Here is a 12,465-nt window from a genome sequence, read left to right as displayed (position 1 = left end):
AAGAAGAAAATGTATCCAGTCGCAGGTCGTTTAATGTAAAAGCTTTTTCAGGGCGAAAGGTGAGGGAGTAAGTGATAAGCGTAACCTTTAAATAGACTTCAGAAATGTTATTTGCTCCCTGAGATAAAGGAAATATCTGGACTGGAACACCTGCTACCATTAAGAGTGCACACATATGCACACACACATGAACCAACACACACGCATAGAAAGATTAGTGACCGTACCATCATCTTTACAGCGTGGAAACCACAGCATGTCCGGCTAACTAGCTTACTACCTACAGAAGTACCAAAGTGATACCGCCAATGCCAATGGAGCATTTCATACGACATTATTTTGTGGAGTTACAGGTTGAAAAAGTAAAAGAAAAAGCCCTCTTCATGAAAGCACATCCACTGTGTGGTATTTCCCCACTGTCTGGAAGCCAGTCCTAGATGCTACTATATCAGAGTATAGACTAATGTTAGTGGCTGTGTCCGGCTCTGAATTAGAGCTGAGATGGTGTTACATTCATTGAACATTGGTTAGTCCTCATCCCTTAAAGCCTTTTCTCTTCTCTCTGCACGCCCACTCACCATCCTGACCCTGAAACTGCGCTATGAGACCGTCACATTACGTCTTGCTTCGGCACCGAATGTTCTACCTTGTTTTAAGCTCTTTGAACAAATGACAGAGGCTGTCATTTTTCTGGTCAGGACAGTCTTATGAAATGACATAGTGTACTTTAAGGAGAGGATCAAAAAGTGACCCAAGCACTCAATGTATTATTGCCATTTTCAGAGACTACCACAGTGAGTTTAGAAAATGGGCGAACAATGAACTGTGAGAGAACATAATGAAACTTGTTCCTATCCTATTTTGTGTCAGGGTTTATTCATGCATGTGTGTGTGTGGTGAGCGTGATGCACAAGCAGCAGAGCCATTTAAAAACACAATAAATAGGATGAATCACTTATTACGACAACTAAGGAGGCAACAGTGCTTCTATTTTTCCACTCACAGCTTCTGCATTATGTCCCAGGCTGCCGGGGGCACACTGCTGACTATTTTAATGATGGTAGCTGAAGCTATTAACGATGCCGTCACTGAGCAATGGCTGGATTTTAAGAAAATGGTGGTGATGGTAGCGGGAGGGGGGATGTGGGGTCATCATCCAGTATCTACCATGAATCTGTCTGCTATGCTGCGCCCTCCAGCAGACCTGCTGAGCAACACCAGAGGAGAGTGATGAGGGAGCTTATTTAGGTGTAGACACACAGGAAAGCAAAGACAAGCAGGTTAAAGGACGGGAGAAGATAGCTACAATAGGAGACGTGACTATGTCAAGGGCTGCTGAAGAAAACATGAAGATGGCAGCAGCCAACTCTTAATGAGTCATAAATCAGCTTGATATGAATCATCTCTACAGCACTATTAGAGCAAAGTGTTTCGAACCTCATTAATTTCCATTAGGGAGCAGCTATCTGGTAAGTTTACTATGGCATCAGATTTTCTCCAAGCTGCTATCTTTATGATCTTACAATAACTCTCACAGATCCCTCAGCCTCTATGTGCCTAAACACCATTATGCTCAAGTTTGGGGTCAATCATTTTAATTTCCAGCAGGGATGTGCACGGACATTTTGAGGGGCAGTGACTAATTTCATATAAAGGGAACAGCCCCTCGCGAGCTGTTAAAATATACTATTAATGTAGCATTTATTAAATCAAATGATAGCTTTACTGCCCATAAAAAACTTTCAACAAAAGTTGAGAGGTAACCTTTGTGTACACCTACTGGAGATAAAGCCTTTAAGAAGTGGCTGTTAGATATTTCATAATGTCATAATGATTCAGCTGTTGGCCTGCTATTGCTTTGAAAGCAACTTCGCAAAGCATCACTTCCTTTAGCTGCATCTGTCAGCTCTTTCTCTATCTGCCTCTGCCACCTCTTTTGAGGACATTGTCATTGTAAACAATATGCAACATCCAGCATGAAGCACCATTTACAAAGCCACATGAAGTGTGACTAACTGCAGTTAACAAGTAGCTTTGAGCAACTGTGCACTCCACAATATGTAATGCAATGTGTTGAAATCAGTATCAAACAGTTTATGGGCATAAATAGTTGAAAAGACATGATCACACATCTAAACACCATGTGCTGCAGTCTATGCTGATTAACTGAGCAACTCAGAAGTCATTAAGAACGAAACGTTTTACAGTATAAGATGAGTAAAACACCTGCAAAATAAAAGATGTACTCTGAGTTCATTCAAACAGAAAGAGACAGACGGACAGAAAGAAAGAGAGAAAGAAAGAGGGAGGATGTGTGGAGCTCCCCCTCAACTCATTCACTGACAGAAATGAATGTTGACTCTGAAGACGATGACTTCATTGCTCATTTGACGGGAGCTTGGCAGGCTTTCCACAATCATAATTATGAGAGAAACTGCAGCAGCCACAACAGCAGCAACAACAACAACAACAACAACAACAACAGTACTAGTAGCAATTATAATAATCATTATAATTTATTTGTTTGGTCCAGAAGTGCACTTCAACCAACGAGGGCAAATGAGCAGCGACTGGAGCCACTAAAGCCACTACACTCGTCTGTGATCTGCAGTCACATACAGTGAGAGAGAAAATGCACTATGCTATAATGAAGCTGTGATATAATTCCTCTGTCTTAGCTCCTGTCTGCTTAACTCCTTCCATCCAATCATTCATTCAAGTTAAAGTTTACTACTTTAACACACTACAGGAGCACAGCATTAGAGAAGTGATGTGCTCCTGTAGGTGTGAAATCTACATTGCCACGAAATGCCCACACCATCTCCCATTTCCTTACCAGAGAGGTGAAGATGTACGTGTAGTAGACTGACAGCATTCCCAGCTCTGATGCCTGCAGATCAAAAGACAAGAGGGGCAGGAGGGGAAAGATAAAGAAAAACGTAAGAGAAGGAAGGTAAAGAACAGAGATTCGAGGATTGGAGTTTGAACAAAAACATGTTAAGATGGAGGTCAGAGAAACAGGAGAGAGGGGGAGAACAAAACAGGAAGCAGAGAGAGTCAGGAATAAAAGGTTGGGGAGAGAAGTTAAGAGGTCAGTGATTCAGTGTAACTCAAGCTCCACTCTGCAGCAGACAGATCAAATCCACATCTTGATAAGACCAGACACATTCTTATCTGACGATGGCTCTCAATGGAGCAATTAATTCCTGAGGTGCATTAGTATGCTGCTCCACACTCTGTCGTACAATTTGATTAAATCAAAGTCACAGTGACAAGCAGTTGTGAAGGACAGGGTGAACTTTCCATAGTTTCATTTCATTAAAGTCGTTAGCAAAAAAGAAAATCATCGAGCTATAGGCTTCTGTTTAATCACGCTGCAATGCACATTATGATTAAAATCAATAAATATCAAGTAGATATATATATCAAACCAAAGAGTTTCAAAGAACATCCTCTTTTTTCAAGAACTTTATAAAATCATTGTTTAAGCGTGACTGAAATTCTTCCTGAGCATGAAATAACCCTTGTATCCCTTCTGAGAAGCTACTCACAGAGTAGCTTTTCCACACCTGGCTGTACTGAAATTATCATATTTCCATAATTTATAGCTTCCAAACAGCTTTATTCTAAAGGTGGTGTATCATCAGAAAGAGTTTAATAACAGATATTTAGCTGTCACATCTGCAAAAAGTGCAACCTCTGTGTGGGTGTTTGTGTGCTATTTGGAGTGTATGTCACTCAGTTGTTGAATATTCAACTTCAGTGTTCTGCAGGAGCATAAATAATAAAAGAGTGAGAGTAGAAAGGCTCCAATTATTTAAGCAAAAACATCCAAATACGACTTTTATTATTAAACTCTGAATGACCTCACAGGATGTCTTTATAAGCTTATAAATCTTTGAGTATATTTAGCGCGCTATTACTCTGAAACTACTATAAGCATGATGACTATGTACAGTAATCATTATGCTTCAAGGAAGGTGTTTGTGAGCACCTGCCCTGTAGTTACACAGTAAGTAAAGCTAGCTATTGGCCTTTGACAGTACCTTCATGTGGCAAGTAATATTTCAAAACTCTGCATCTTTTCATTGGGTGACCCGTGCCTTTAACACCATACCAAACAGAAACTGACATTATAACCTAAATCGCCTTTGGTTGCTGCCCACGTCCCATTCAGAAGACACAACACAACCAAAACAAGCAGCTGATAAAAAATATCCTTTTGGTCTCCTTTCACTGCATTTCAAATAAGCTTATCTGCCATTTTTTCCCACACTTTTTGATCTCTTTGTTGTTCTAACGCAGCTTTTGGTAAGAGTGCACACGGTTTGCACTGCCCCCTATACTGGGCTCACTATCTATCCCACTCTGGTTCTGTACAGCTGTGCACAACAGTGGAGGCCTGACTGAACAAGATTACATTCAGAATGCTAACACAGCTGACCTAAAACCCTCTGAATGCTAAAACCTCAGAGAGTGAGACCTTTGTCTGACGAGGGTTTGATGTAAGATGTAAACAGACAAATAAGGGGGAATGTCGTCCATAACAAAGGACAATTCTGTCCCTTTAGACAAGCTGGGCTCTCTTATCATCATCTGAGACTGGCAAATATGCCGGCGCACAGCTTTGATATGTTTGGCAACTAGGCACTCCACATGAGAGGCGGGACTGCCAACTTTCCACCACCCTGCTGCAGGAGTGTCTCTTGACAGACAGAGAGACAGACAGCGTGACACAAGAATGAGACAAAAGAGTGAGACACAGAGGGACGGGTGTACAAGACCACACGGGGAGGGAGGTGTGAAGAAACAAAGTGAATTTGTCGTCTCTGCATTTGCGCACAGAACCGAGGGCGAGAAATAGAAAGAGAGAGAAAGAGAGACATCCCACTGTGGGCTCCCGCTGCTCTGTGGCCCAGGGTTGCCAGGGTTGCCATGGTGACTGGATGACCACTGATGGCAGCTTGAACACTTGATTGAGGTGAGAGATTGAGATTGAAGACTACTGTGAGATAGAGAGAGAGACTATAATGGGCAGAATGAGGGAGGAAGAGATGGAAAGCAAGAGAAGCATCCCTCTCCTCCCCACCCCCTTCTGTCTCCAGTTATTGTCACCTCCACTCTAGCCATCCATCCATCGTCTTCTAGAAATAATGAGGTGTGTATTAATTACTAAGAGGCCATATGCTGCTGCCAAACACCCTTGCTTCCTCGGCTCCCACAATCCCCTTTATTGATGCCATCAAGGCTCTTTACAAACACAAGTCCCCAATCAGGAGAAGCTTCAGCGTTATGTTGGGGTCATAGTGTCCAAGGGCTTAAAATAATGTTCTGAGACGTTAATTATTGGTATGCGCCATTAGCTGAGAAAACACATAAAGATCGTACTGTTGTGCTACTGATAGCAATAGTGCTCGCTAACGTTGTCAGAAGGTAGTTTTTCTCACATGATGAACTTTATGGCTTTTCATACCACATTTTTAGTTAAATTGTCATGTAAAAGGTGTTTTTCAGAGAAGGAAGCAACAGAGAGATAATAGATGAGAAGGACATTAAAGAATCAGTCCACTTAGTTTGCGTCACTGACTTACAGAACAGTTTGTTTTAATACATAACATGCACTGTATTAGAAGTAGACAACTACTCCACTTAACTGTGCTTATGGAAGATGAATCATAGATGAATCATAGGAATACAAAGTTTCCCACAGGTTGAGAATTTACTAGTCAAACAAAGGTTTATGAACAACTCCTGGTGTTAGTTAGCTAGCTAGCTAATTGATATGTCACTTTGTACTGAGTGTACAGTTTGGTCTCGAGCCTGGCCAGTCCAACTACCCTCGTGAGTTAAGATAAAGATGTGTAACGTTAACGTTGACACTTTAAATATGACAAGACATTCTTTTTTAGGCATCTAATAACTAGTGGTGTAACGGCACACAAAATTCACGGTTTGGTATGTACCTCGGTTTTGGGGTCACGGTTTGGTACGTTTTCGGTACAGCAGGGAGAAAAAAACATATTTGTCTTTTAATTTGAAAACAACAGTGGCCCATTAGCCATAACTCTTACTGTAACCCTAACAGTTAATGCTCTCAACAACATTCTAGCGGGGCTCAAGTACTTTGACCATATGTTTAAATTCTGTATTCTCTACGACGGAGTACGGTCACATATCTGCAGCGATGAACACTCCTGTAGCAATAGTTATTACTTTGGCACGGTCTGAATGTGCAGTGAGAGGCTGTCTGAACGCTGTGGGGAGAAGGACTCACCTTCCAGTCTGGTTTTGTCTCGTTCTGCTAATCGACACGTTCAGGTGATGCCGTCGTAACTGTCATGTTTGAAGTGTCTGATTTAATGCTCTCATCCATATCATTTGATGTAACAGGTTTGTTAAACAAGATTGCCTCAATTCAGTTTTATTTTGAGATTATGTTTTTGACTCAAGGCTCTGTAACCCTGTCTTTTAAAAGCTGTGCCCACTGCCAAAAGTGCATAAATCCACGCAATCTGACTTGTAATTCAAGATGGCAAATGTAGCATAGCGGTGAGAAAGATATTTCCCTTTTTATATGTTCTGCACACTATTCGTTGTGCCGTATAGGAAATTCCATCTTTATCTCTGCAGGTCAAAACTAGACTACCCAACTTCTTCTTCTTAAGTAAATCATTCACCACACATACAATTACTTTTAGCCTGGAACACTTTTTGCCACTGGCATTTTTCACTTACTTTTCCTTTTTGAGATGTATGAGAATTATATAAATGTGGATCTTGGGAATTCAGTATATCAGTGTAAAGCTAAGGTGGCCAACATGGAACAAAGACAAGTTATCAGTGCATAAATAACACAGCTATCATGTGAACCATACTAACCCGCTCTAAAATGATGTGTGACATGGTGGCGTTGGCATCGACTATAATAGTGGCAGTCTTGTCATCTCGTATCTCCTTCAGTAGCGGGGTCGGGTCCTGGCTGTCATCAAGCATGCGCACTGACAGAGTCTCCTTGGAGATGAGGAACTGCCTGAGGAGCTGCTCCAGGTTCAATAAGCCTGCCGGTAAGACACACACACAAAACACATGAGAGGGTTACTTGTAATGAAGGGAAGACTCTCCTTGGGAGATGGAGCTTTACAGTAATAGTCTATTTTTAAAGTTGAGAAAATACATAACCAAAGTTAAGGAAAGTCAAGAGCATTCAGAGAGCGATGGTTGAAATTGTAATGCAGTATGAACTCAAATAAGCATACACTGCCCTCAAGTACAAACAAATGTGCCTATTGTTTGTTTTTCTGCCACATTTGACAACAAAACCTTTCCATGCAGAACAAGTGGACTATTACCTTTAATTAGAACTATTGTGAAGCCATCAAACACAAAGGAACGTTTCAGCTACTTCTCCTGTACTCTATCCCATGGTAATAGACCGTTTGACTCCAGTGAGGTAAGTGGGATTTGCCCTAATTAAAGCATAGCCGACTTAATCAAAACGCTCTCGGCAGCATTTTACCAGTCACTTTGCATCCATATATTAGCAGACCTGGAGAGGTTACTGAGCTAATTCTCCATATATGAGTTTAAACTAATTTGTGAGGTGAGTTACAGTGGGAAAAATACAACCTCATGTGACAGTTATGTTGGTATCACCTTGGCAATTTGGCAGATCCCATCATGCTCATATAACATTTCTTGATATTGACAAGGAGAGTCATGTGAGAAGGACGTAACTTTGTGGAGAAGGACTTGCATTAGCTGAGCCTCCACCTGCTATTTCCATTACAAAGTAATAATAAAATGGCACTCCAGACTTCAACAGATATTTTATGTGATTTTTGCCATGGCGACAGCAGAGCAGTTCATCTGTCCCATGGAGACCAATTTTGGTGTGGCAATTTTAAGTTATCAAGCCGAGTCCTTTAGCTTCTCCACAGCACATTAACAAAAGCTTCAGACTCACAGTCCCAGTCACCAGCATCATGTCTAATAGCTTCTGCAATTATGTCTCAGTGTCTGCCTGTCTTTCAGCCTGTCTGTACGGCAGTATATCACCGTGTGTGTTTGTCTTCCTGTACCTCGCTACCTGTGTCTGTGCACTCATGAGACATCACTCCTGGCTGCCGCTTACTCACCTGCCTGTGTCTCGAACCTGTCAGATCAGCTTCCTCTGTAGTATAACGCAGAATAAATTTGATGAGCTTGAAATAGCTTCTGCTAAACCGCCCTCCTGCATCCACTCTCTGTGGCTTCTCGCAGGGCATCAAATACAATTTCACGTCAAGTTCATGCCGTTAGACGGTGCACTGTACTAGATATGGCTGGCTAAAGAGCAAACACACATTCACACACAAATAGAGTGACACACAGAAGAAACGCTCATATTCTCTTTAGTGTTCTGGCTGAACAGGATTCAAAGGGGAGTCAGAATATTTTTTTCACTGGGGTGTCAGCAGGCATGTTGGTCCCGCACTGTTTGCTCTGGTGAACCAGTTTCAATCAAATGAAAAAAAAACTCAGCTGAATGAAAGATTTGCTCTCCTTTAGTTAGACTTGTATAGAGAAAACAAGTTCTGTGGAATAGTATGTGTGTGTGCGCTTGAAAATGTGTCTTTATGAGGACCAAGTTCAAGACCTTGAGAGTGAGAACATTTTGGCTAGTCCTCACTTCATAGATTTAGGTTAAAGTTGTAATTCTTAAGATTAATTGAATCAAACACAGTTTTTTTGTTTATTTATGGTCTGCATTTTTCAGCAATACCCATTTAATGTATTTACATTCTGTATTTACCTCTTTATATAGTACTTTTCATTGTTACGAATGTAGTCCACCATTCCTATGCAGGATTACAATTTACTTCACACACACAACAGATTGACAGGAAACAATCCATGCATGTACTCTGGCATTACTGTTTGTCATCTTATCTACTTGATATCAGCCTCAGTGTAAACTGATGACTGCTCTATAGCTGCATCAGAGCCGTGATAAATGCAAACCAAAATTTTTTTACTGCTGCTGCTTCATATTAAAAGCGTGTGGAACCACAGGACGGCTTTTACTGTGAAAGCTGTGGCTGTAACCACCAGTAACCACAGGCATCAACAATCAACCTGGACTGAAATCTTAAAGAGCATCTTACAGGTGCTCTGTGTAGTTATGTTTATGTGGTGGGGAATGCTTCCCTATTACAAATGACTGAGCATCTCGTGTAGTGTTTGAATGCAGCCCCAGGCCTGACTCCTCCCCTATTCAGGACCAGATTATTTAAAGCACCTCTTGGCCTTGTTGTGGCTGGTGGTGTTTGGTGTCGCAGATACGTTAAGTGATTTTAGAGTTAAAATGCACATTTATTTGACTGCCTTCTGTTTTTAGCCCCATCTGACGTGTTGGCTGAGCTATTCTGTGTTGGAACCCCATTGTTGTCCTGTGTTAATGTTCCATGCCAGAGGTGGTGAGTAGGGCCATGACGCAAGTGTTTTTACTTTTATTAGTTAACTTTAGTATGCAGCATGGTGAATCTGGTTAATTTCTGTTCTCCCTTTTTGCAGGTTTACCTGCTGCTGTTTTGGTCTTGCTTTTGGTTTGTTTAGTTTTGCCTTTGAGTGATTTCTTTCTGAATTTACTGTCAGAACCAACTGGGTTGTTTGATTCTTTTTGTATTTACTTCTTTCTTTCAGTGAAGCAGAGCGCCATATTGTGGGAGGATAGGCACTCAGGGTGAGGTCCCGACACTTTATACATGTGAGTCAAAGCACTGGGACACATATGTATATTTCATCATTTTTGCAGTGAGGATTGTGTTGCACCCGAGGTGAATTAGTGTTAGCACCCCTGGGCACTCCTCAGTGTAGTCTGTCTCTCCACAAGTGGCCTCAGCTCACTTTCCCCAGTTTGCTTAGTTTATGTTGGACTGGCAGTTAGATTGCACTTGTTTTAGATTTTGTATGAAGGCCTTTTTGGCTAAATTTAGTATTAAGTATTCATTTTATCACCCTTATTGGTTTAATACATTTTTCTTTGTATATTCTCTTCTCCTCAGCACCTCCAGTCCCTGCCTATTTGACTATGTTTATCAAAACATTTGGTTTACTTTGACAAACACGTCTCTGCCTGGTCGGTAACTAACCTGTGTGCCTTACTATAACTTTCCAAGCAAGATTCAAGGGTTTTGTTAGTATTTCCTGGTGTGCAATTCCCCAGGTGGCGTTGTCTGTCCTCACTCCATTCACCCCTTATTCTGCCCCCTCTCGCTACATTTGCATTCAGTGTTATCCACCAAATTGAATTGTGTATCCTTGTGGTCTAAAAACACGTTGAATACACTTCCTTCCTCATAAAACATGCAAAGCCAATTTTATTAGCAAAGTATTTTAAATCCTGCATTGTTTACATTCATGTTCACTATCTTGGAGTCTTCTTCCTCCCTACCTTTGCTGGCAGTGGCAAGTGCATGAGACAAGTGGACTACTCCAACAGAACTGCTCCATCACATCCATCACCAGCACTATTGGCAGTCAAAAACTCCACAGGGTACCTTTAACACCATCTTGCTTCTGCTGATCTCCAGTGATTTAACTCCTCACCTTGCTGCAGGTGTACTCCAGGACCCTGTCACATCACTGTTGGGTGCAGTTACAGGTGCAACAAAGCACACTTCTGACCACACCCATCAGGCCAGCTGTTAGCGTTGTAGTTGAAATAATTGAAGTTCTGGTTTGAATCTTGGTCATGCATTATATTAAAGAGGGTCCCCACAAGTACACACTTGCTCCTCCATTGGCATACATGGCACATGGCTCCGACTCTCTCTCAGGCACACTGATAAAGGTGAGGGCACACAGAGACACATGCACACACTCCATTTGCGGACACAAATGATCCCAAAGCAAATACTGCCACTAAACGGAGGCACCGGCAGTGTAAAAACATTAACCTGTTAATATAACACAGCAGCTGAATATAAACTCGTTGACAGGTGTAGGAGAATAATATATAATGAAACCTTCGGTCACAGACGAAGCTTGACACACAGAGCCAAAAGCCCTGATGACAGCTGCACATAATGATGACTCATCATTTAGCCTTGAGCAGAGAGTAAGGCCTAGTTTTATGACTTTGCCACCATTGGGGGCTATCACTTTAAAATGTTGTAGACAAGATCATGTGTCAAAACATTCAATGTCTGAGCATATTCCCCTTCCCATTAACCCAAATAACCATAAAAGTAGAACCATCAATACCGACTATAATCCACCTGTCACATGGCGGTGGTGCTGATCATTCCTGTCTCTCTGCAAACAGCATTTACATTTGTTCTTCATACGGCACACTGGAAGCCGCACATGACGCATCCTGCAGAAACCGTCATTTGTAGTTTCTCAGCTTGAGTGTGATATTACTGCATAGTTTTGTTGGAAAAAATGCTCTCTATGGAGTGATTCACAAGGGATACTTCTATTTGAAAGGTCTCTGGCTTTTTACTTTGTCTTTAAAGGACAGGTAACAGTGAAATAAATTATGGGAGGAGAAAGGAAGGAATAAAATTCACAAAAGGTTCCACCCAGCTGGATTTAAACTGAGAATGTCACAGTCACATGACAAACCCCTCTAGACCACCATCAGAAGATGTCTCTTGATGTGTTTTTTGATGGTTTGATGGTGAGACATCAGCCTAAATCCCATTTACCTTTTTCCAAATTAGGTAGAAAGACCAAGTCTTTGCATTTTACTTTAGCAAAGTCAAATACTGCATGTTTGCACCTATGCACACAAACTCCACCCACTCTCCACAAATCCAAAATCTCATTATACTCAGAGTCAAATTATTTTTCAAAAAAGCAGCAGGAGAGTTCAAAGCCAACTGCTTTCCATCTATTCACTGAGAAGCTTTTAAAACTACTACTGGCACCACCATCACCATCACCTTCACTACTATCATCACTGCCTTCCAATTCAGGATCATTAGTAGCCACAGTATAATTAGGCCATCCCCTGCAATTACTATGTTCCCGTCATTCTTACACCTTTGTATACATTCCTGCTCACAAGTCATTGAGGCGTCTCTTTTCACCTGACTAACGCTGATTACAGGTTAGTGATGGCAACATCACAAAGAGTGTAAAACATGGAGAGACAGCAGGTCAGCCCCAGAAACGTGTGTAATGGAGAATTGCAATTTATTAGATGACATAGGCGAGCAATCATCACCAGAAAAAAAATACAAATTACGTAGCTTAAATCACACTGAATAAAAGAGCATATTACAGTGGAAACCTGATACAACAAGTACTGGAAGTGTTGTTTTCTACTGAAGCTACAGTGGAACAATGCAGTGAGCTAAAATGGTAAACCATGCTCTCCCGCTGTGACTATCAAAGGTGGAGAAAAATGCTCTGCAAGCATTTGAGGCCCACTGTTTTGTTGAACTTAGAAATCCTGTACCTGCAGTGCAGCTCCAGTTA

The 12,465-nt window shown here is 41.5% G+C and overlaps 1 protein-coding gene across 1 annotated transcript in view; it reads right to left on the bottom strand.

Annotated features, from left to right (window-relative positions):
* grik4 (glutamate receptor, ionotropic, kainate 4) overlaps positions 1-12,465 on the bottom strand; it is a 128,993-nt gene that overhangs the window by 62,393 nt on the left and 54,135 nt on the right. The window contains exons 5-6 of the mRNA XM_070905266.1: positions 6,880-7,058; positions 2,837-2,890 (exon numbers count right to left, since the gene is read on the bottom strand). Of these exons, the coding sequence (XP_070761367.1) occupies positions 2,837-2,890; positions 6,880-7,058 (233 nt within the window). The remainder of the gene's footprint in view (positions 1-2,836; positions 2,891-6,879; positions 7,059-12,465) is intronic.

The sequence above is a fragment of the Enoplosus armatus genome, chromosome 5 (genome assembly GCF_043641665.1).
Source record: "Enoplosus armatus isolate fEnoArm2 chromosome 5, fEnoArm2.hap1, whole genome shotgun sequence".
Classification (NCBI taxonomy): Eukaryota; Metazoa; Chordata; class Actinopteri; order Centrarchiformes; family Enoplosidae; genus Enoplosus; species Enoplosus armatus.
The sequence above is the reverse complement of the archived record's forward strand: the minus strand, read 5'-3'. Positions and strand labels throughout refer to the sequence as shown.